This window comes from Mytilus galloprovincialis, chromosome 2 (genome assembly GCF_965363235.1).
Source record: "Mytilus galloprovincialis chromosome 2, xbMytGall1.hap1.1, whole genome shotgun sequence".
Taxonomy (NCBI): Eukaryota; Metazoa; Mollusca; class Bivalvia; order Mytilida; family Mytilidae; genus Mytilus; species Mytilus galloprovincialis.
The window spans coordinates 35,383,355-35,404,255 of NC_134839.1; the positions used below are offsets into that span (position 1 = coordinate 35,383,355).

General features: G+C 29.9%; 2 protein-coding genes across 3 annotated transcripts in view; one reads left to right on the forward strand and one right to left on the reverse strand.

Moving 5' to 3' along the window:
- Nucleotides 1–660: 660 nt before the first annotated feature.
- Nucleotides 661–9,939, reverse strand: LOC143063473 (small ribosomal subunit protein uS2m-like). The gene is made up of 3 exons (XM_076235649.1): nucleotides 9,797–9,939; nucleotides 8,811–8,957; nucleotides 661–1,367 (listed from the first exon to the last, which is right to left on the reverse strand). Exons 1-3 carry the CDS (start codon nucleotides 9,849–9,851, stop codon nucleotides 715–717), a joined length of 855 nt encoding a protein of 284 aa, XP_076091764.1. The 5' UTR covers nucleotides 9,852–9,939; the 3' UTR covers nucleotides 661–714.
- A 234-nt stretch (nucleotides 9,940–10,173) lies between these two features.
- The window catches only part of LOC143063472 (protein GPR107-like), a 33,799-nt gene continuing 23,071 nt past the window's right edge, over nucleotides 10,174–20,901 (forward strand). For both annotated transcript variants that reach the window (XR_012975006.1, XM_076235648.1), the window contains exons 1-3: nucleotides 10,174–10,323; nucleotides 17,534–17,662; nucleotides 17,880–17,930. Coding sequence is in view for 1 of the 2 variants with exons in the window: in XM_076235648.1 (XP_076091763.1) it covers nucleotides 10,237–10,323; nucleotides 17,534–17,662; nucleotides 17,880–17,930 (267 nt within the window). In the remaining variant the exon portion in view is untranslated. The remainder of the gene's footprint in view (nucleotides 10,324–17,533; nucleotides 17,663–17,879; nucleotides 17,931–20,901) is intronic.

Sequence of the window (20,901 nt, forward strand, 5' to 3'; positions counted from 1 at the left end):
ATAAGATTAATTTACCCAAATGTACTAAGAATTACCACACAACTTAAATTTGCTTAAATATTGATTTGTTATCCTGTGCCAGACAGTTTTCTAGCTTGGCGCACGCACCCGAATATAAAAGACAAATATAATACAATAGTACACAAGACGTAACATAAAGAACTAAAGACCGAGCAACACAACCTACTCCAACAAAACGGTATATATTTCATACAAGTATAGAACTATATGAAGCGTCGTAACTGTTGCGGCGACGTCAATAACGTTGTCGTTGTTTTTTGTTTTTTTACACTCAAGATTCAACTTTAACAGGTTATAGCTTGAAAAGTAGCACGGTTGCTAAGGACTTTCTTTGCACCAATCGATTCCTCAGACATTTTAGAATCGTCTCATAAATTTAAAAAAAAATCGATTGTCTAATATAATAGAAAATCTTGGAAATGTAACAATTCCTGCCGAATTTCACGATTTTCCCTATATATCCTTTGTAATTTTGGTGTATGATGCTGTTAACTTCAACAGCTCGTATCTCAAAAACGAAAACGGTTACCCCCTTTTTTTATTTTATTTTCCGATTTATTTTTACAAGCAGAATCTACATGTAAAATTTTTAAAAAATCCATTGTGTAGTTTAATTACGTACACTTCGCCTTAACATGATTAAGACCCATTACAATAAACTTTTATTTATCAATTGCTTTCTAGTTTTTCACATCATTTTTTCTGTTTCTCTGCTTTGGCTCTGGCTGCTTTACCTTTGAGGATAGCTTGTTTAAAGAGTCTACAGTATAACTGAACAGTAGCTGGAGTATCATCATTCCCTGGTACGGGGAAGGTTATAAGGCGAGGATCACAGTCAGAGTCTACTATACCTATAGTAGGTATACATAATTTAGCACTTTCACTGACTACCTGATGTTGTTCCACTGTAGTGTCTTTAGTATTAAATATAACACAAAGGTCTGGTATTCTTATTTCACTACGATAATGTCGCACTGAATTAGTAAACAGATTTTCCTGCCATTTACGACAGTGGCTATATTCTCCACATTCCTTTGCTGTTTGTTCAATCAGATGCATGTTTTGTAGATTTCTACTTAGAAACAGAATAACACCTTTCCTGTAAGCAATATGAGCCATGAAATTTAAAGCATCATGTAGCAATGGCAAAGTTTGGTCTAAATCAAAAACATCAACTTCAAGTCGTGATCCAAACAAATAATTTGTCATGTATTCATTCCTACATCCTGATTTGTGACCAAAATGAACTCTGGCATCAAATAAATCATGTAAAGTCACCATATTCTTTACTTCAAAGAAATCTGGACTTGTCAAAGCTTCATCTTCAAAGTCATCAAAAGGGTATTCTGTAAAATAAATAGTTTTATCTTCAGTCATCAAAAGGGTATTTAGTAAAATAAATAGTTTGATATTCAAAGTCATTAGAAGGGTATTCAGTAAAATAAATAATTTGATCTTCAAAGTCACCAAAAGGGTATTCAGTAAAATAGATAGTTTGATCTTCAAAGTCACCAAAAGGGTATTCAGTAAAATAAATAGTTTGATATTCAAAGTCATCAAAAGGGTATTCTGTAAAATAAATAGTTTGATATTCAAAGTCATTAGAAGGGTAATCAGTAAAATAAATAATTTGATTCCAAAGTCATCAAAAGGGTATTCAGTAAAATAAATAGTTTGATCTTCAAAGTCACCAAAAGGGTATTCAGTAAAATAAATAGTTTGATATTCAAAGTCATCAAAAGGGTATTCTGTAAAATAAATAGTTTGATATTCAAAGTCATTAGAAGGGTATTCAGTAAAATAAATAGTTTGATCTTCAAAGTCACCAAAAGGGTATTCAGTAAAATAAATAGTTTGATCTTCAAAGTCACCAAAAGGGTATTCAGTAAAATAAATAGTTTGATCTTCAGTCATCAAAAGGGTATTCAGTAAAATAGATAGTTTGATCTTCAAAGTCACCAAAAGGGTATTCAGTAAAATAAATAGTTTGATATTCAAAGTCATCAAAAGGGTATTCAGTAAAATAAATAGTTAGATATTCAACATGTTCAAAGTCATCAAAAGAGTATTCAGTAAAATAAATAATTTGATTCCAAAGTCATCAAAAGGGTATTCAGTAAAATAAATAGTTTGATATTCAAAGTCATTAGAAGGGTATTCAGTAAAATAAATAATTTGATTCCAAAGTCATCAAAAGGGTATTCTGTAAAATAAATAGTTTGATCTTCAGTCATCAAAAGGGTATTTAGTAAAATAAATAGTTTGATATTCAAAGTCATTAGAAGGGTATTCAGTAAAATAAATAATTTGATCTTCAAAGTCACCAAAAGGGTATTCAGTAAAATAGATAGTTTGATCTTCAAAGTCACCAAAAGGGTATTCAGTAAAATAAATAGTTTGATATTCAAAGTCATCAAAAGGGTATTCTGTAAAATAAATAGTTTGATATTCAAAGTCATTAGAAGGGTAATCAGTAAAATAAATAATTTGATTCCAAAGTCATCAAAAGGGTATTCAGTAAAATAGATAGTTTGATCTTCAGTCATCAAAAGGGTATTCAGTAAAATAGATAGTTTGATATTCAAAGTCATTAGAAGGGTATTCAGTAAAATAAATAATTTGATCTTCAAAGTCACCAAAAGGGTATTCAGTAAAATAAATAGTTTGATATTCAAAGTCATCAAAAGGGTATTCAGTAAAATAAATAGTTAGATATTCAACATGTTCAAAGTCATCAAAAGAGTATTCAGTAAAATAAATAATTTGATTCCAAAGTCATCAAAAGGGTATTCAGTAAAATAAATAGTTTGATATTCAAAGTCATTAGAAGGGTATTCAGTAAAATAAATAATTTGATCTTCAAAGTCACCAAAAGGGTATTCAGTAAAATAAATAGTTTGATCTTCAAAGTCACCAAAAGGGTATTCAGTAAAATAAATAGTTTGATATTCAAAGTCATCAAAAGGATATTCAGTAAAATAAATAGTTTGATCTTCAACATGTTCAAAGTCATCAAAAGGGTATTCAGTAAAATAATTAATTTGATTCCAAAGTCACCAAAAGGGTATTCAGTAAAATAAATAGTTTGATCTTCAAAGTCATCAAAAGGATATTCAGTAAAATAAATAGTTTGATCTTCAAGGTCACCAAAAGGGTATTCAGTAAAATAAATAGTTTGATATTCAAAGTCATCAAAAGGGTATTCAGTAAAATAAATAGTTAGATATTCAACATGTTCAAAGTCATCAAAAGAGTATTCAGTAAAATAAATAATTTGATTCCAAAGTCATCAAAAGGGTATTCAGTAAAATAAATAGTTTGATATTCAAAGTCATCAAAAGGGTATTCAGTAAAATAAATAGTTAGATATTCAACATGTTCAAAGTCATCAAAAGAGTATTCAGTAAAATAAATAATTTGATTCCAAAGTCATCAAAAGGGTATTCAGTAAAATAGATAGTTTGATATTCAAAGTCATCAAAAGGGTATTTAGTAAAATAAATAGTTTGATATTCAAAGTCATTAGAAGGGTATTCAGTAAAATAGATAGTTTGATCTTCAAAGTCACCAAAAGGGTATTCAGTAAAATAAATAGTTTGATATTCAAAGTCATTAAAAGGGTATTTAGTAAAATAGATAGTTTGATCTTCAAAGTCATCAAAAGGATATTCAGTAAAATAAATAGTTAGATATTCAACATGTTCAAAGTCATCAAAAGAGTATTCAGTAAAATAAATAATTTGATTCCAAAGTCATCAAAAGGGTATTCAGTAAAATAAATAGTTTGATATTCAAAGTCATTAGAAGGGTATTCAGTAAAATAAATAATTTGATCTTCAAAGTCACCAAAAGGGTATTCAGTAAAATAAATAGTTTGATCTTCAAAGTCACCAAAAGGGTATTCAGTAAAATAAATAGTTTGATATTCAAGGTCATCAAAAGGGTATTCTGTAAAATAAATAGTTTGATATTCAAAGTCATTAGAAGGGTATTCAGTAAAATAAATAATTTGATCTTCAAAGTCACCAAAAGGGTATTCAGTAAAATAAATAGTTTGATATTCAAAGTCATCAAAAGGGTATTCTGTAAAATAAATAGTTTGATATTCAAAGTCATTAGAAGGGTAATCAGTAAAATAAATAATTTGATTCCAAAGTCATCAAAAGGGTATTCTGTAAAATAAATAGTTTGATCTTCAGTCATCAAAAGGGTATTCAGTAAAATAAATAGTTTGATATTCAAAGTCATCAAAAGGGTATTCAGTAAAATAAATAGTTAGATATTCAACATGTTCAAAGTCATCAAAAGAGTATTCAGTAAAATAAATAGTTTGATCTTCAGTCATCAAAAGGGTATTTAGTAAAATAAATAGTTTGATCTTCAAAGTCACCAAAAGGGTATTCAGTAAAATAAATAGTTTGATATTCAAAGTCACCAAAAGGGTATTCAGTAAAATAAATAGTTTGATATTCAAAGTCATTAAAAGGGTATTTAGTAAAATAGATAGTTTGATCTTCAAAGTCATCAAAAGGATATTCAGTAAAATAAATAGTTAGATATTCAACATGTTCAAAGTCATCAAAAGAGTATTCAGTAAAATAAATAATTTGATTCCAAAGTCATCAAAAGGGTATTCAGTAAAATAAATAGTTTGATATTCAAAGTCATTAGAAGGGTATTCAGTAAAATAAATAATTTGATCTTCAAAGTCACCAAAAGGGTATTCAGTAAAATAAATAGTTTGATATTCAAAGTCATCAAAAGGGTATTCAGTAAAATAAATAGTTAGATATTCAACATGTTCAAAGTCATCAAAAGAGTATTCAGTAAAATAAATAATTTGATCTTCAGTCATCAAAAGGGTATTCAGTAAAATAAATAGTTTGATATTCAGTCATCAAAAGGGTATTCAGTAAAATAAATAGTTTGATCTTCAAAGTCACCAAAAGGGTATTCAGTAAAATAAATAGTTTGATATTCAAGGTCATCAAAAGGGTATTCTGTAAAATAAATAGTTTGATATTCAAAGTCATTAGAAGGGCATTCAGTAAAATAAATAATTTGATCTTCAAAGTCACCAAAAGGGTATTCAGTAAAATAAATAGTTTGATCTTCAAAGTCACCAAAAGGGTATTCAGTAAAATAAATAGTTTGATATTCAAGGTCATCAAAAGGGTATTCTGTAAAATAAATAGTTTGATATTCAAAGTCATTAGAAGGGTATTCAGTAAAATAAATAATTTGATCTTCAAAGTCACCAAAAGGGTATTCAGTAAAATAAATAGTTTGATCTTCAAAGTCACCAAAAGGGTATTCAGTAAAATAAATATTTTGATATTCAAGGTCATCAAAAGGGTATTCAGTAAAATAAATAGTTTGATATTCAAAGTCATCAAAAGGGTATTCAGTAAAATAAATAATTTGATCTTCAAAGTCATCAAAAGGGTATTCAGTAAAATAAATATTTTGATATTCAAGGTCATCAAAAGGGTATTCAGTAAAATAAATAGTTTGATCTTCAAAGTCACCAAAAGGGTATTCAGTAAAATAAATATTTTGATCTTCAAAGTCATCAAAAGGGTATTCAGTAAAATAAATAGTTTGATCTTCAAAGTCATCAAAAGGGTATTCAGTAAAATAAATAGTTTGATCTTCAAAGTCATCAAAAGGGTATTCAGTAAAATAAATATTTTGATATTCAAAGTCATCAAAAGGGTATTCAGTAAAATAAATAGTTTGATATTCTTTTCAGTTGAATTCATGAAATTCACTTTCAAAAAAAAAGGAAAATGTATCCACATGGACACAGATGATGCCCTCACTTGCATACAACATTATAAAGGGACATAACTCAAGAATGATGAAAGTGATCGTCAGACGCTACCCAAATTTGTACTTGATCTGAGTTTTGTGGTAATCAGTATTGTGTATAGGTTTCAAAGTGTTTGGTTGGGGCAAACTTAAGTTACAGAACCAAAACTAAACATTTTGCATTTTTTTCGATTTATAACTCGATAATGGTTAAGTTGATGCCACCAAAATTCAACTAAATCTGTGTTTTGTGGTAATAAGCAGTGTATAAGTTTGGTTGAGGCAACTTCAGTAAGTGAACGGAAACTAAAATTTTGCATTTTCCCCCCATCTATACAGGGCATAACTAGAGAATAGTTAAACAGACCCCACCAACATGGCCAAAATTCAAATTTGATCTGTATTTTGTGGTCATAAGCATTGAATTCATTTGGTTGAGGCAAACTCAAGTTAGAGAATGGAAACCCTGCTACGGAAGGGGCATAAAAAGATACTATTTTTTAATATAGAAAGAATCTTAACTTCTGAAAACTGAATCAGCAAAAAAAACAGTTTACTCAAAACTCAATCCCAAATTATCGAAAAGGCATTCTGTAATTTAATGAGAAAAGTTGACAAGTCTAAATCAGCATGATCAGCAACGTGTTTCTTTTAAACATCTTACAACTACATTGATAAAAATAAAATTCTGTAAGATTCAAATCAATTGCTGAAAAACCTTCAAATAAAGAGAAGCAAGACATGATTGCAGTGAAAGAGAAATATCTGCAAAAGGCAATTTGGACAATATGACACTGTAAAAATATTTTGGTCATGAATTTTAAAGAAAGCAGTGATTTGGTCCAGCGGAAAAAGGTTAAAATTAGCACTTCGGAAGCTGTCAAAAGATTTCAAGACCCCCTATCATAAAATTGTCCATATTTTGAGTTAGAGCTGATAAGTTTTCTATAATTTTGATATAATTTGTCCCAAAAGTAGTACACTAGTGACTACACTGTCAAAATATCAGACTTGGGGTCAATTACATTGGAATGTAATTAATTAAATTACACATTACATTGCAAAAATGATCAATTACATCAATTACACATTACACTGTTTTTGAAATGTAATTAATTAAATTACAATTACTTTACTAAAGTAATTAATTAAATTACATATTACATTTCATCATAATATTTTTTATCAATATTATATATGTATATATAACGCATGTGTAAACTATTCATGTAAGCATAGTAAGGGTTGCATTTGATGATCATTTGTAATTTTAATGTTATTTTCATTAAGTCTACAACCCCCTGGTCTGAACACTTTGAAATCACTTCTAAATAGTCTTTTGACAGGAGCTAATGTTACAGATGTTGCTTTATAAGAACATTGAAGTAATCCCGCTGCAAATGTTTGTACCTGTCCTAAGTCAGGAATCTGATGTACAGTCATGACAGTAGTTGTTGTTTGTTTATGTAATTTATACGTGTTTCTCGTTTCTCGTTTTTTTATTTTATAAAGATTAGAACGTTGGTTTTCCCGTTTGAATGGTTTTACACTAGTAATTTTGGGGCCCTTTATAGCTTGTTGTTCGGTGTGAGCCAAGGCTCTGTGGTGAAGGCCGTACATTGACCTATAATGCTTTACTTTTTTTAAAATTGTTATTTGGATGGAGAGTTGTCTCATTGGAACTCACACCACATCTTCCTATATCTAATTAATATACTTCCATGATAAAAAAAAATGTGTTGATTGCACATGGAATTTGTTCATATTAACTTGCCAATACATTAAGGGGTATTTTGACATCTCAGAAATGAAGTCATTTAAATTAAACATAATATAAATTAAGAAATTATAAATAAATCAATTTTTTTCTTTTTTTTACTATGAAAATATTTAAAAGTATGCTTGTTACAATATTAAAAATATTTTTGGTACAAACAATGTAAATAATGTCTAAATATTAGCAATATTTTGCTAATTAGATAAAATACATTTAATAGAGGCATGTCCCTGAGCATTTTAATCTGATTAATTGCTGTTTGTTTTTACAGCGGTTTATTTTCATTTTCATAATCCTTTTTGTGTCTATTAATTTGACAAAATGATTGTATACAGTGATTTTAAATTCTAAATGAACTGTCTAAGAAAGATTTTTCACACATTTTGTTTTGTTTTTGTTTATATTAACAAGGTGATTAGTTACTTATCAATCTCTTTAGTTAAAGATCTTTCTTAAAAACTGAACAACACTGTTATAAAATTCTCACATTTTTTTTAGATAATATGAATATATATTCAGAAAAAAAATCTGTAGGTTAAAGAAAAAACTTCAGAATAAATTACAGACTTCATATATTTAAAAAAGTATGTGATATCAAGATTTGAAAAATATATATAATTTTACCATTCATATTATTGAAAATAAATCTGTATCATTAACACCATAAAAGTACATGTAATTCAAATGTAATTCAAAAGTAATTGAGCATTACATGCTTTTTTCATTGTAATTAATTAAATTACCATTACATGTAATTGAAAAAATGCTCAATTACACATTACATTCAATTACATGGAAAATTGTAATGCATTACACTTAATTACCATTACATTTTCAATTACCCCATCCCTGCAAAATATTATTGAGAACCCACACTGAGTAAGAGTTGGGATTTTCTAAATTTTCATTAATTGTCCAAAAGCAATGCACTATGAAATGACTGTGGTCTCTGACCTAAGAGGTCATGGAGGTGAAATTGATAAATATAGAATCAGAACTTTGGCAACTTCCCTGAATGATTTTGATGGTGTCAAATTGTCAAACATAAAATTGTCCATATTCTGAGTTGGAGCATTTATATACAATTTACATGTGTGTGCATTTGTAAAGATATACCTTCATATACATGATATATATATATATAAGCTGTAAGATATCAGACTCTTTTTAACTTTAAATAACCTGATCCGGTTTTTTTTACCTTCATCTTTTTCCATTTTAATCTGCAGATTAAATTCTGACTGTAATTCCTGCAGTTTACCAGATGCTAGCCCATTGCATTGTCTACTTGTATGTATCTTCCTGATCTGTGAATTACATCCCTTCAAACCACTACACTGTCTTAAAGCTACAACAAACATGACAATTAATTATACTGGTTCAACAATATACAGGTAAAAATGCACATGTACTAGACCTCTTCATAGTATCACTGTCTTCAAGCTTTCTTAATGGACAAATAATTATACCATGTATACTGTATTATCAGTATATTATAAAATTGAGAATGGAAATGGGGAATGTGCCAAAGAGACAACAACCCGACGTATGAAATAGTTTTATCTTAATATTTATAAATAATAAATTAAAAATATGCACTACCACTATGTAAAAAATTCATTGAAATTGTTGTTTTGTTTATTATCACAAATTTGTTATATTTATCTTCACAAAGCAATGCGCAGTACAAGTGACGTAAACTTCAACGTGTTAAAGGCGGTCATTATAATATATAGTAGAAGAAGACTTCAATTAAACTGATCGAAAGATTATGATTTATTTATATTTTGGGTTCATACATTATTGAGAGCGAACAGATCTGATACCTTGAAAATCGTGTGGGAAAGCTTAACAAAAAAAAAAAGGTGTGATTCCAATGTTGAAAGATTTTGCCAGGTTTACTCAATACACCTTTAATATCGCTGTTTTTCTGCCATTACTGGATATCACACAGGTTCCGGTAAAATTTTAACGTTGCAAAACAAAATATCTGACGCCACAATGGAAAAGTGATTATTGTATGCGTCAAAAGTTCAAGCGGCCGGGTCAGCCGGGATTAGCGATAAGGTGTATTTCTGTCATTTATCCATGTTGTTTATTGAATTTTCTTTCTTTTTTTGCTATAACCTTATATCCCTTGGAAACCAAAACTGGATTATTAAATGTATTTTATCTAATGTATATTACCCTTGTTTAAATATTGACTCGATGCTCTATTTGCGAAAATTCTGTAAGAGAACATTTTTTTTATTTTACATGCGAGCTTTGCTTTTCACAGGAAGTATAATATCTGTTCTAATCCTCGGTCGGATTCCGGGAACGAGACAAATCCGCAAAAGTTTAGTTCTTACATTATCATAGCGATATACTAAAGACTATTAACCTTTTGAAATAGTGCCAAAAAAACCTGGCTGAAAACACGAAAGGGGTAAATGTGAATGGGAGCGAAAGTGATTTGCGAGACGGCTGTTATCTCTTTTTACAGAAATAACAGTACGCTGCTGTCTCTCCTATATGTATAGTATTTTGGGGAGTTTACTTAAACTCGCTAATTTATATCGACCAATGGAAAGAACTGTAACAGATTGGAATTACAGAAGCTAAAGTAGTATGATGAATAGACAAACATGACGATGACAGTCTTTAAACTAACTGTTTTTATAGCTTTTTGTGTTTCTTCTAGTCAGTGTAGAATACATGAGCTGAAATTAGAGGTAATTTATTGTGTTTCTTGATGTGACAGATTGACATTTACAAAATGTAACTGTCATTTATTTATTAAATTTTATAATTGACATTTTCATCATTCCTGATCCAACAACTTGAACAAGACAAAAAAAAGTAAACAAGTCGGGTTGTTGTCTCTTTGGCATATTCCCCATTTCCATTCTAAATTTTATTATAAATTAAAATTTTGGACTGCTATTTAGTACCTTTTGTAGTTAAACATTTAATCTCAAGGTAATTATGGATTCAACATTTGTTATATTTTATTTTTTTTCTCAGGTGGGGGGGGGGGGAGGGGGGGGCGGCGGGGGGTAAATTTGAATCCGGGTCCGTCCGCCCTTATTTCGATTCGCCCTAGTTACTGTTCGCCCTAGTTCCGTTTCACCTTGAGACCGTTCGCCCTGACCCGGCGGGTATGTTCGCCCTGACTTTTATTTTTCATTATAGTGTTGTATTGTGTGTATTTAATTGAATATGTTGAAGTCAGTCTACAATTTCGCCAAATATTTACGATTTTTATTTTTTAGTATAGTGTTGTGTTGTGTGTATTTAATTGAATATGTTGAAGTCAGTCTACAATTTTAATATGGACCATAATTTGCTATTGGGCTCGTTTCCTATAACGATAGATAAGTGATAAAAATGTGTATTACTGTAAGAAAAGTTGTAACTACATCTAAAGATGCCTTTATTTTTATCAACATACAAGTGTATGCTACTCTTCCCTAGAAAAAAAATTGAAATTAACAAATTTCAAAGATTATACGACAGTATTTTTGTGTCGTTTCTCGCGTTACTTTTCGCTTCTGAAGTGCATAACGCTGACTGATTTATAGATAATCGTCACCGGCAAATTCGTAACTTTTGCTTTCAAATAATAAAGAACATCGACCAATAAGAATAGTCAAAAGAAAATGCAGAGAACTATAAGTATTTCTGTAGCAGGTGTAAGAACACTAGCGTTACTTTGGTTTCCAATTTCGTAACGCAAATTTTAGATGATGAAATCTGCTTTGTTGTAATAGAATTCTTTATAACAATATGCAAATATGAACTCTCGCGAGATGTTCAAACAGGTAAATCAGAGATGATTTACATTCTAGTTTTGTTCTTCGTAATAATTAAGTTAGAAAATGACGTTATCGTTATGCGTTACATTTCAAACGAAACAGAAGTCCAGTTATTTCCTTTTTTTATTAAAATTGTTTTTGTCGTTAAGTTCTAATCATTTCCGGTCATATGTGAAACATGTGACTAACATGTGATCACGCCCTTACGGCCGGATGTATGAAATACTAGGTCTAAACATTGTTTTTGTTTCCAACGGTTAGCAAACATAATCTGTAGACTTGTTTCGTCTTGTTTAAAAAAGGAAAATACAATTTTCAAAGAGATTGCACCGGGGGTCTATTGTTTTTCCTATGTGCATAATGTTACATACGATCTTGTGTGAAAATAAATGCCCAATGACTTGACAAAATCGATTTCAGAATTGACAGACGTTTTGACACACTTTGTTTCCTGATAACGATGTAAAGGGTCCTTGGAAAATTCAATCGACATTACGTCTCTTATCATTGTGCCGATGCTCGTTGGATTGATTTTGCCTCAGCAGTAAATATTACTGGATATTTTAGGTGAATAAAGATAACTTAATAAAAAATACATGTTAATATACCGTTACACTTGGAATGTACAAAGTTGGTACATGCATCTTTGTCACAATTTTTAATTATTTTTTTTTATTCATGTTCTGCAAACACTTTTCAGAAACGCAATAAACTTGTCAAAGGAGAAGTAAACTTTTACCATGCATGACTTGAAAGGAAGTACTTTATTGATTTTAGCCCACTAAAGTAGGTTAAAATGTGGAAACCATGTAGATGGTGTACAGGTCACAAATATCACATGGTGCCTATTTTAAAGATTTTAATTCCAAGTTGAAAGTTTTTTTCTTTACTGGATTTAAAGAATTTTACATTGCCAAAGATTTGGAATAAATTGTATATAACTGGAATTTCAAAACCAAATATAAATACATTTTTTTTGGCTAAAACATCAAGATACAACGATTATGGTATCCTGTATCAATGAAGAAAATATGGAAATTTCTGAATAAATTGTACTAATTGTTTTCAAAACAAGCACATATTTAGGAGTTTTATAATACTGTTACATTTAAGATGGATTTTAAGAAAAAGTATACTGTTCTGACTATTTTAAGCAGATTTTGCAATAAAATAAAACTAAAAAAATGCTTTCTGTTTCTTATGGTTTCCTATCGCGTTTAAAAAAAACTTTAATTAAACATTGAAAATAAATTTTAAATATTAACATGAAGCAAGTAACACTAGTAATGGTGTTCATTTATGTCTTTTCAAATATATTGTACAAAATAAAGAAAATAAAGATTGGTTTCCTGTTTGGTTTCTTGTCATGTAAACGGTGAATCAAAATGTATTATTTTTTTCTTGAAAAACTCAATTGTTCCATTAATACTATTCTAACACCAACACAACCCACAGAATAAAAGTTAAAGTTTTAGAACTTATAAAAAAGGATACAAAAAGAAACCAAAGGCCGAATACCAAATTATGGTCCATATATATAAATATATATTTCTTTCATTATAAATTTTAAATATAAAATATATAATACATGTATATAACATATACATATATATATATATCATACATAAATGAAAATAGGGCGAACGAACCCAGGGCGAACGGATTACCAGGGCAAACAAACTCAGTGCGAACGAACCTAGGGCGAACATGTAATCAGGGCGAACGATCCCGATACCGCAGGGCTCGACATTAACGTTTGTCCGATTGTCCTGGACAAGTGGACACAGGTGTCGGGCAAGTAGATTCACCATACCACTTGTCCGATGGGACAAGTGAAAAATCAAGGTCAGATAAAAATAGATCAAATTCAAGACTTATACATTCCCAAAAATATGAATGATTGTTTTATTGATCATACTTAATGAAATAATTATTCATTGATTGAACCAGAGACATATAAAACTTGTATAATATGTCTCTGATTTGGAGTATTGAACGTGCTGGCAGCCATTGACCAGGGGGATATAAGTAAGGGGAAAGAAACCAATGTTAATGTATCTTCTTAGTATAAGCTTCCTTGAATTAGGAGCACCTCCATATGGAGTTTTACCTAAACTTTAAAATATTAAATTAAAGTTTGTTTCATTTGATTTTGCTTTTATGCATAACAATACATTAAAAGAGGTTTTATTTGATAAGATCTATGATATAAAAATTTAAGATGAAAAAAAAAAAAAAAATCTTAAAAAGCAGATTTTTTAGTGAAATGTGTATGTACTTCATGATCATATATCAATGTATAATACAAATCAAAATAAATTGTAAAAACTTGTTTTGACATCATTAATAAATTAAAAAGGTTTACTCATATACATGTTCAAGGTGGCCAGGTGTATTTACATCCTTGGTTTAACCCTTACTACTACTAAAGAATGAATAGGTCCATAGGGGAACGTAGTGGTTTTGGAAGAAATGATGATTTTATGATTGACAAATTATAGTGACATTGAGTCAGAGAACACAGTCTTGCAAAAAAACTTTCATTCTGAAATAATGAAATGTATTTTGATGCGGTATTCATATAACATTACAAAATGCTCCTTTTATTAGGTACAATCAAAGCCCAAGTGTTATTATTGCATAAATCATCAATATGTTAGATTTTCAATTATGAATTCGGACAAGTGAGTTAAGAGTTCGGACAAGCTGATTTTCTTGCCACTTGTCCGAAGGGACAAGTTAGAAAAAATGTTAATGTAGAGGCCTGTACCGGTAAATTTGCAACAGCATAGTGTACAGTCAAGGGTATAACTTAAATAAGTTATTAGAGAAAATAAAAAACATGTTGTTATTGTGGGCTAAATTATCAAAAAACTGTGATAACATATGTATGTTAAATGTTTCAAAGGGAAAAATATATATACAACCTTTATTTTGTTAAATTTTTCTTACTAATCTTTGCAAAGATGATATAAGGCAGGCATTACCTGTGAATGGGAACGAAGTCTGTATGATTTTTTTTAAAAATCAAACATTTTCAAAAGAGAAAAGGAAATACCGTAACATTTCCAATTTTGGTTCTGTTGTTAGGGATTTTAGTTGTGACATTATTTAAGTTATGATGTCATCATGGTCATATTTAATGTAAACAAAGAAACGCTGTCATATTATTTAAGTTATGACATCATATTTAATGTAAACAAAGAAACGCTGTCATCAGGTGACGTTTTTTTTTTTTATAACAAACAACTTTTAAAAATGAATTAGTATTAAGTTCCTTTCTTAGACTGATTTTTAAAAAGGAATTAGTATTAAGTTCCTTTCTTAGACTGATAAATATACATTTTATTCAAAGTCTCATGCAAACAAGACCGGAAACGGAAGTCGATTTCTGCGCAGATCCATAAATTCAAAAACGCGAAAAAAAATAATTTTGAATGATTTTAAGTTCATTATATTTTTAGTACAATGAAAAATTGGGAAATTTTAACGTTATTTTTATTTTTAACCGGATTTTTGTGACAAAAATGTCGGTTATTGATTTGGGGATGCTCGGCGGGTGGCCGGGCGGTAGGGCAGTCGGGCGGCCGGGCGGTCGGGCGGGCGGCAATCAAATGTTGTCCGTGCATTAACTCATGAACCGTTCAGCCAAAGCTTTTAAAATTTTAATATGTTGTTACTGACAACTAAATGAAGGTCAAGTTCAATAATGGCGATTTTGACTTTTACCGTTCAGGAGTTATGGTTCTTGAAAGATTGAAAAATGGAGTTTTCAGTCGTGTCCGTGCATTTACGCATGAACTGTTCTACCAAAGCTTCCCAAATTTTAATATGTTGTTACTGATGACAAAATGGAGGTCAAGTTAAATAATGACGATTTTGACTTTTACTGTTCAGGAGTTATGGTTCTTGAAAGATTGAAAAATGGAGTTTCCAGTTGTGTCCGTGCATTTATGCATGAACTGTTCTACCAAAGCTTCCCAAATTTTAATATGTTGTAACTGATGACAAAATAGAAGTCAAGTTCAATAATGAAGATTTTGACCTTTACCGTTCAGGAGTTGTGGTTCTTGAAAGATTGAAAAATGGTGTTTCCAGTCGTGTCCGTGCATTTTCTCATGAACCATTCAACCAAAGCTTTTGAAATTTTTATATGTTGTTACTGATGACAAAATAGAGGTCAAGTTAAAAAATGACGATTTTGACTTTTACCGTTCAGGCGTTATGGTTCTTGAAAGATTGTAAAATGGCGTTTCCATTCACATTGTTGCATTTACTCATGAACCATTCAATCTAAGATTTCAAATTTTAATATGTTGATACTGATGACAAAATGGAGGTCAAATTTGATATTGACGATTTTCACTTTCACCATTCATCAGTAATGGTTCTTGTGATATTGCCAGGACACAAATAAATATTAATAAATCCGGTTTGCTGTCGTTGTGACAGCCTCTTGTTTATTGAATTTTCTACTGTAATAGGGGACGAACAGCTCATAGTTTATCAATCATGCATAGTACACTTATGTTACTACAGAAAATATATTCCTGCAATAACCAAAGGGTTTTATTACAGCTTCTCTATATCTCTTTAGAGGCTTTGCTCTGACATGCATAACAATATATTTCAATTCATTGTAAAAAATGATGACCAGAGCTTGTAATGAGGCACTGCGCAAGATTCCAAGTATCTCATTTACTCTCATATAGTAAATTACATTCTTGTAATAACTAAGCCTTGTTATTATGTAGCTTAGTTTTCCCTTAAAGGCCTTGTCTCATTGATTTACAATGGTAATTTGGTTGATCAAAATTGTTTTAATGGAATTAGAAAATTAGTTCCAAATGTATCAAGAAAATATATTAAGTTTCTGCGCAAAGTTTTAAGAATTCCCATGTGCCCATTAAACATGTTAAAGATAAAATATTTATGATATATTCAACTGTTATTACAGATTAAGGAAAATAGAGTAGAAAGTTTCTGTAAAAACACATGCATGTTATTTTTCCCTGATAACTTATTTAAGTTAGACCCTTGACTGATGTATTGGGCAAAAGCAAAAAATATATAAATTCAAACCATGTAACCAATTCTAAATTCATTTGACTACAGTAATATTCTGTGTCAGAAACCTATTGGGCAATGTTGTGTGTAAAATATTTAATTACACCCCAAATTCAGTCCTGTATCAATTCCACATGTTCTAAGTTCTTTGACAACAGTTATTCTGTGTTAGAAACCTATTATGTTTCAAATTCAAATTCAGACCTGTATCATGTGTATCAAGCACGAGTATTGTCTTCAATTTTGCCCCAACTGTTCAGGGCTGGACCTCAGCGGTCGTATCCAGTTGCACTTAGCATTTTTGCTCAGTGAAGCAATTTATTTCAGGATATAATAAGTTATTTTGTTTTATGTTTTTCAGGATATATTAAGTTATGTTCCTTTACTTATTTTGTTATGTTTTATCAGGATATATTAAGTTATGTCCCTTTACTTATTTTGTTATGTTTTATCAGGATATATTAAGTTATGTCCCTTTACTTATTTTGTTATATTTTATCAGCATGATCAGGATATATTAAGTTATGTCCCTCTACTTATTTTGTTATGTTTTATCAGGATATATTAAGTTATGTCCCTTTACTTATTTTGCTATATTTTATCAGCATGATCAGGATATATTAAGTTATGTCCCTTTACTTATTTTGTTATGTTTTATCAGGATATATTAAGTTATGTCCCTTTACTTATTTTGCTATATTTTATCAGCATGATCAGGATATATTAAGTTATGTCCCTTTACTTATTTTGTTATGTTTTATCAGGATATATTAAGTTATGTCCCTTTACTTATTTTGTTATATTTTATCAGCATGATCAGGATATATTAAGTTATGTCCCTTTACTTACTTTGTTTTATGTTTTTCAGGATATATTAAGTTATGTCCCTTTACTTACTTTGTTTTATGTTTTTCAGGATATATTAAGTTATGTCCCTTTACTTACTTTGTTTTATGTTTTTCAGGATATATTAAGTTATGTCCCTTTACTTACTTTGTTTTATGTTTTTCAGGATATATTAAGTTATGTTCCTTTACTTATTTTGTTATATTTTTTTCAGGATGATGAAAGGAAGATTATACAGATGAGTACATTTGGTTTTTTGAAGAAAGGATTTTTGGAAGTCAGCATTAGTTTCTTTCGTTACAAAGTACCTGAAGGTGTTGCTATTAATAAAAAAGACATGCTGGTAAATACCATACATGTATTACATGTATTAATGATATAGAAAGCACATTGTGTTTGCACTGAAGTCTTCATTTCTTTTTAGATATATATATTTATGAAAAGTTTAAAAGAACAAAAAAAAAGATATTTTTTTAGTTACCTGTATTGCCCTTTTACCATGTTTACCTTGGATATCGGAACTCTCTTATTAAATTTTGAAACCATTCTATTTATTTCAGTATGGTTTTACACTGGACAAGAGTGGAAGTAGTGGTATTTCTGCTTACTTGGTAAGTTTAATGAGCCTATTGTGTTAACATCCACATGACAACCTTTAACTGTAAACATGTTAAAGTCATACAGTACAATTTTCGCGAAAGCCATCACAAACTCAATACACCGAGTTTTTTCCTGGTGTGACACCAGGAAACTCCGACATCACTCCCTAAATTCTCGGAGAAATTTGGGAGTATTCCCTCCGACTTCCGTGTAAATCCGTTACCTTTTGTTTATTGTATTAGCGACATCTCTCCCAGTCTGGAGTGACGCGGTGTCACACCAGGTAATTAATTGCCCTAATCCTTCTGATCTATGCCGGCACGCGACAGTCAAGGTGTGCGAGATTTCTAATGTAATTAAACAATTGTATTTCCTGTCTATTGATTATCAGTTTATATCTGATTGCTTGAAACAAATGAAAGATTAAAATAAAAATAAAAACGTTGTTGTTAATTCTTTTAATTACTCTGTACATTTAAAACCAATTTTTAAAATCAAATATATTTGATTTTGACTTTCGTTTTTTATCAGTAAATACATATTTAATTTACTAAAAGAGATATAATTGTGTAACAATAAACGGAGACTAACGCTGAATAAATTAGGGTAGTTTAAAGAAAAGTGACACGTCTCAAAGTTTTTTATACAAGTAAAAAAGAAAATATTATTCACTATCTGTTATGCTAATAAGTCTACGCCATTTCCATTTTACGATTACAAAATAAAAGTTTTAAAAAGCAAAAGGTTGTTGTTAATGCTTTCAATTGCATTAAAGTTTTATAAAAAAAATCTATACTTGATTATGACCTCGGGTTTTTTTTTATCGGTAATTTATATAACTTACGAAAAGAGACATACTTGCGTGAAAATAAACGGAAATTTATAACGCTGAAGGAATTAAATGTGAGAAAGAAAGAAAATTACGTTTCTTAAAACTTGCATATATGCAAGAAAAAAAGAAAATACTTTTAACCATTCCTTATGCTTAATAAGTCTACGGCATTTTCTCTTCACGATTTGTTAGCATTACTTTAGGATAAATAATACATTTCGGCTACAACAGGAATACTTCTATAGCTGCTTCAACTCGTCGTTGCATAATATTTTTTTACGCACAATGAATGTAAACTTTTGTGTTGTATTTAGAACAGTGATCTTTAAATATTTTTAAAGCAATTAATTGTTGTGGGAAGACGATACGCATCTCAGTGGTCAACAGTGCGTAGTTGAACTTGAACTTGACTTTGCTCACAATATTGAATGCTAAAAATAGTGACATCAATTTTGTCCACGAGATTTTTATTTGGCGGGAAATAGTATCATGTAACAGTAAACTCAGGTGACCTTTCTGGATAACCGTGGGAAAATTCATTCAAGGTTTAAACTTGCTTTGTAATGATTGACATAAATTTGTGTGCGTTAAGATTGAGGCTCTAGAAGGTACTTTAACAATTGATTAACCGGATTCTAAATTGTATTCCTTTTCTGAATTAACCAACATCAGCCTTTTATTTTTACGTTTCTCAGTCAACAGAGGACATAAAACCGGACATTATTTATACGTCCATAGTCAACACTATATATTAATGGTAGATGAAAACAGGATGCATGTCGTTCAGTTCCTGATGGGCGTTGGTAGAGATGCTCTGTGAAAATTTGCCAATCATAAAAATCTGATCCATATTTTTTTTTACATGTTTCTTTCTTGTAGAACACGATATAATTTCATTTAAATATTCTATTTTATAATTGTTGAAATACTTCTTTTTATATTTCGCCGAGGACTTTTAACGAGCAGTAAAATACGGATTGCGCCAATCCAATTTTATTTTAAATAATTAAAGATCAATAACAAATCATAACGGATAAAAAACACATGATTTTTTTTTTCCATATAATTAAATATTCAAAGGTTGTGATTATTGTGTTGTGTCTGGGCGGCGAATGTATCTAAGTATTTATGAATATAGGGCTGCCACATTGCATACAAAACTATTTGTCACTTTACAGAACTTTTCTTTTTTAAATTAAAATATTTCAAGTCGGTAATCTACCGAGGTAGTGAAACATAATATTTTACATTTCAAAATAAATTGAAAGTAACAGAGTTCACTTGTTGATCCGATAAATTAACTCTTGGGTTTAATTTAGATTGGACATATTACCGTAAAAAACATCATTTTGTTTTAAGCCAGTTGATATTAATTATATAATATTGAACTATTAATGAACCGAATATTGCTCATTGAGTAGGTCATAAAAGGTTCTAATTGTGGTAAAATCGTCTTTGTTGAAAAAACAAAAATTATGACCTGATCGGACTATAATGAAAATACAAAATAAGTGTTTTATTCGTATTTTTATACGTTTGTACATTGTATATCATATGACAATGACATGGGCATATACATAAAAGAATAATTATCTTATTTTAAATAAAAAATGTCACACTTTTATCTGACAATGAAAGGACATTTAAATAACGTATTTTAAAGCACACAGGTGCAATCGAGATCGATTAAATGTACAAAGGTAATAAATCTGGCTAATCCGATGATGTTGTCACACGTCATTAATTTTCAGTACATCCGATGGGCAATAAACCAATAAACAGCCACACGGTGTTGGGAGAGAATCTTTGGAGGAAATTGGGAGTATGATCTGTGATTCGCGGTGTCACACCGCTACACTCGGAAATCGGTGATTAGAGTTCGCGATTACATACTCTCTGGGCGTACTGTATGAAACAACTTTCTTGTAATTTGATGTTATTAAAACAATTGAACAAATTCATGCATATATTAATCTAAACTGATAGAAAACAAAGGATATGAGGTATCCATCCATGACATAAAATCAGTACATACACAGGAAAAAAACACAGACATTAAGCAAAGGAAAACTACTCTTCATCTGGTAGTCACCTGTTACTGTGGATTCATTATTATTCGTTGGATACCAATTTTCATGGATTTCGTTGGC

Excerpts from the sequence above, each read along its gene's own strand:
- LOC143063473 (XM_076235649.1), bottom strand. The coding sequence starts at position 9,851 with ATGTTCTCTTACAGAATTTTCGCAAATAGAGCATCGAGTCAATATTTA. Across the intron at positions 8,958-9,796 it reads GAGTCAATATTTAAACAAGG|CTTTAAGACAGTGTAGTGGT; the intron begins GTAATATACATT and ends TGTTTGTTGTAG. Across the intron at positions 1,368-8,810 it reads TAAAATGGAAAAAGATGAAG|AATACCCTTTTGATGACTTT; the intron begins GTAAAAAAAACC and ends TTTATTTTACAG.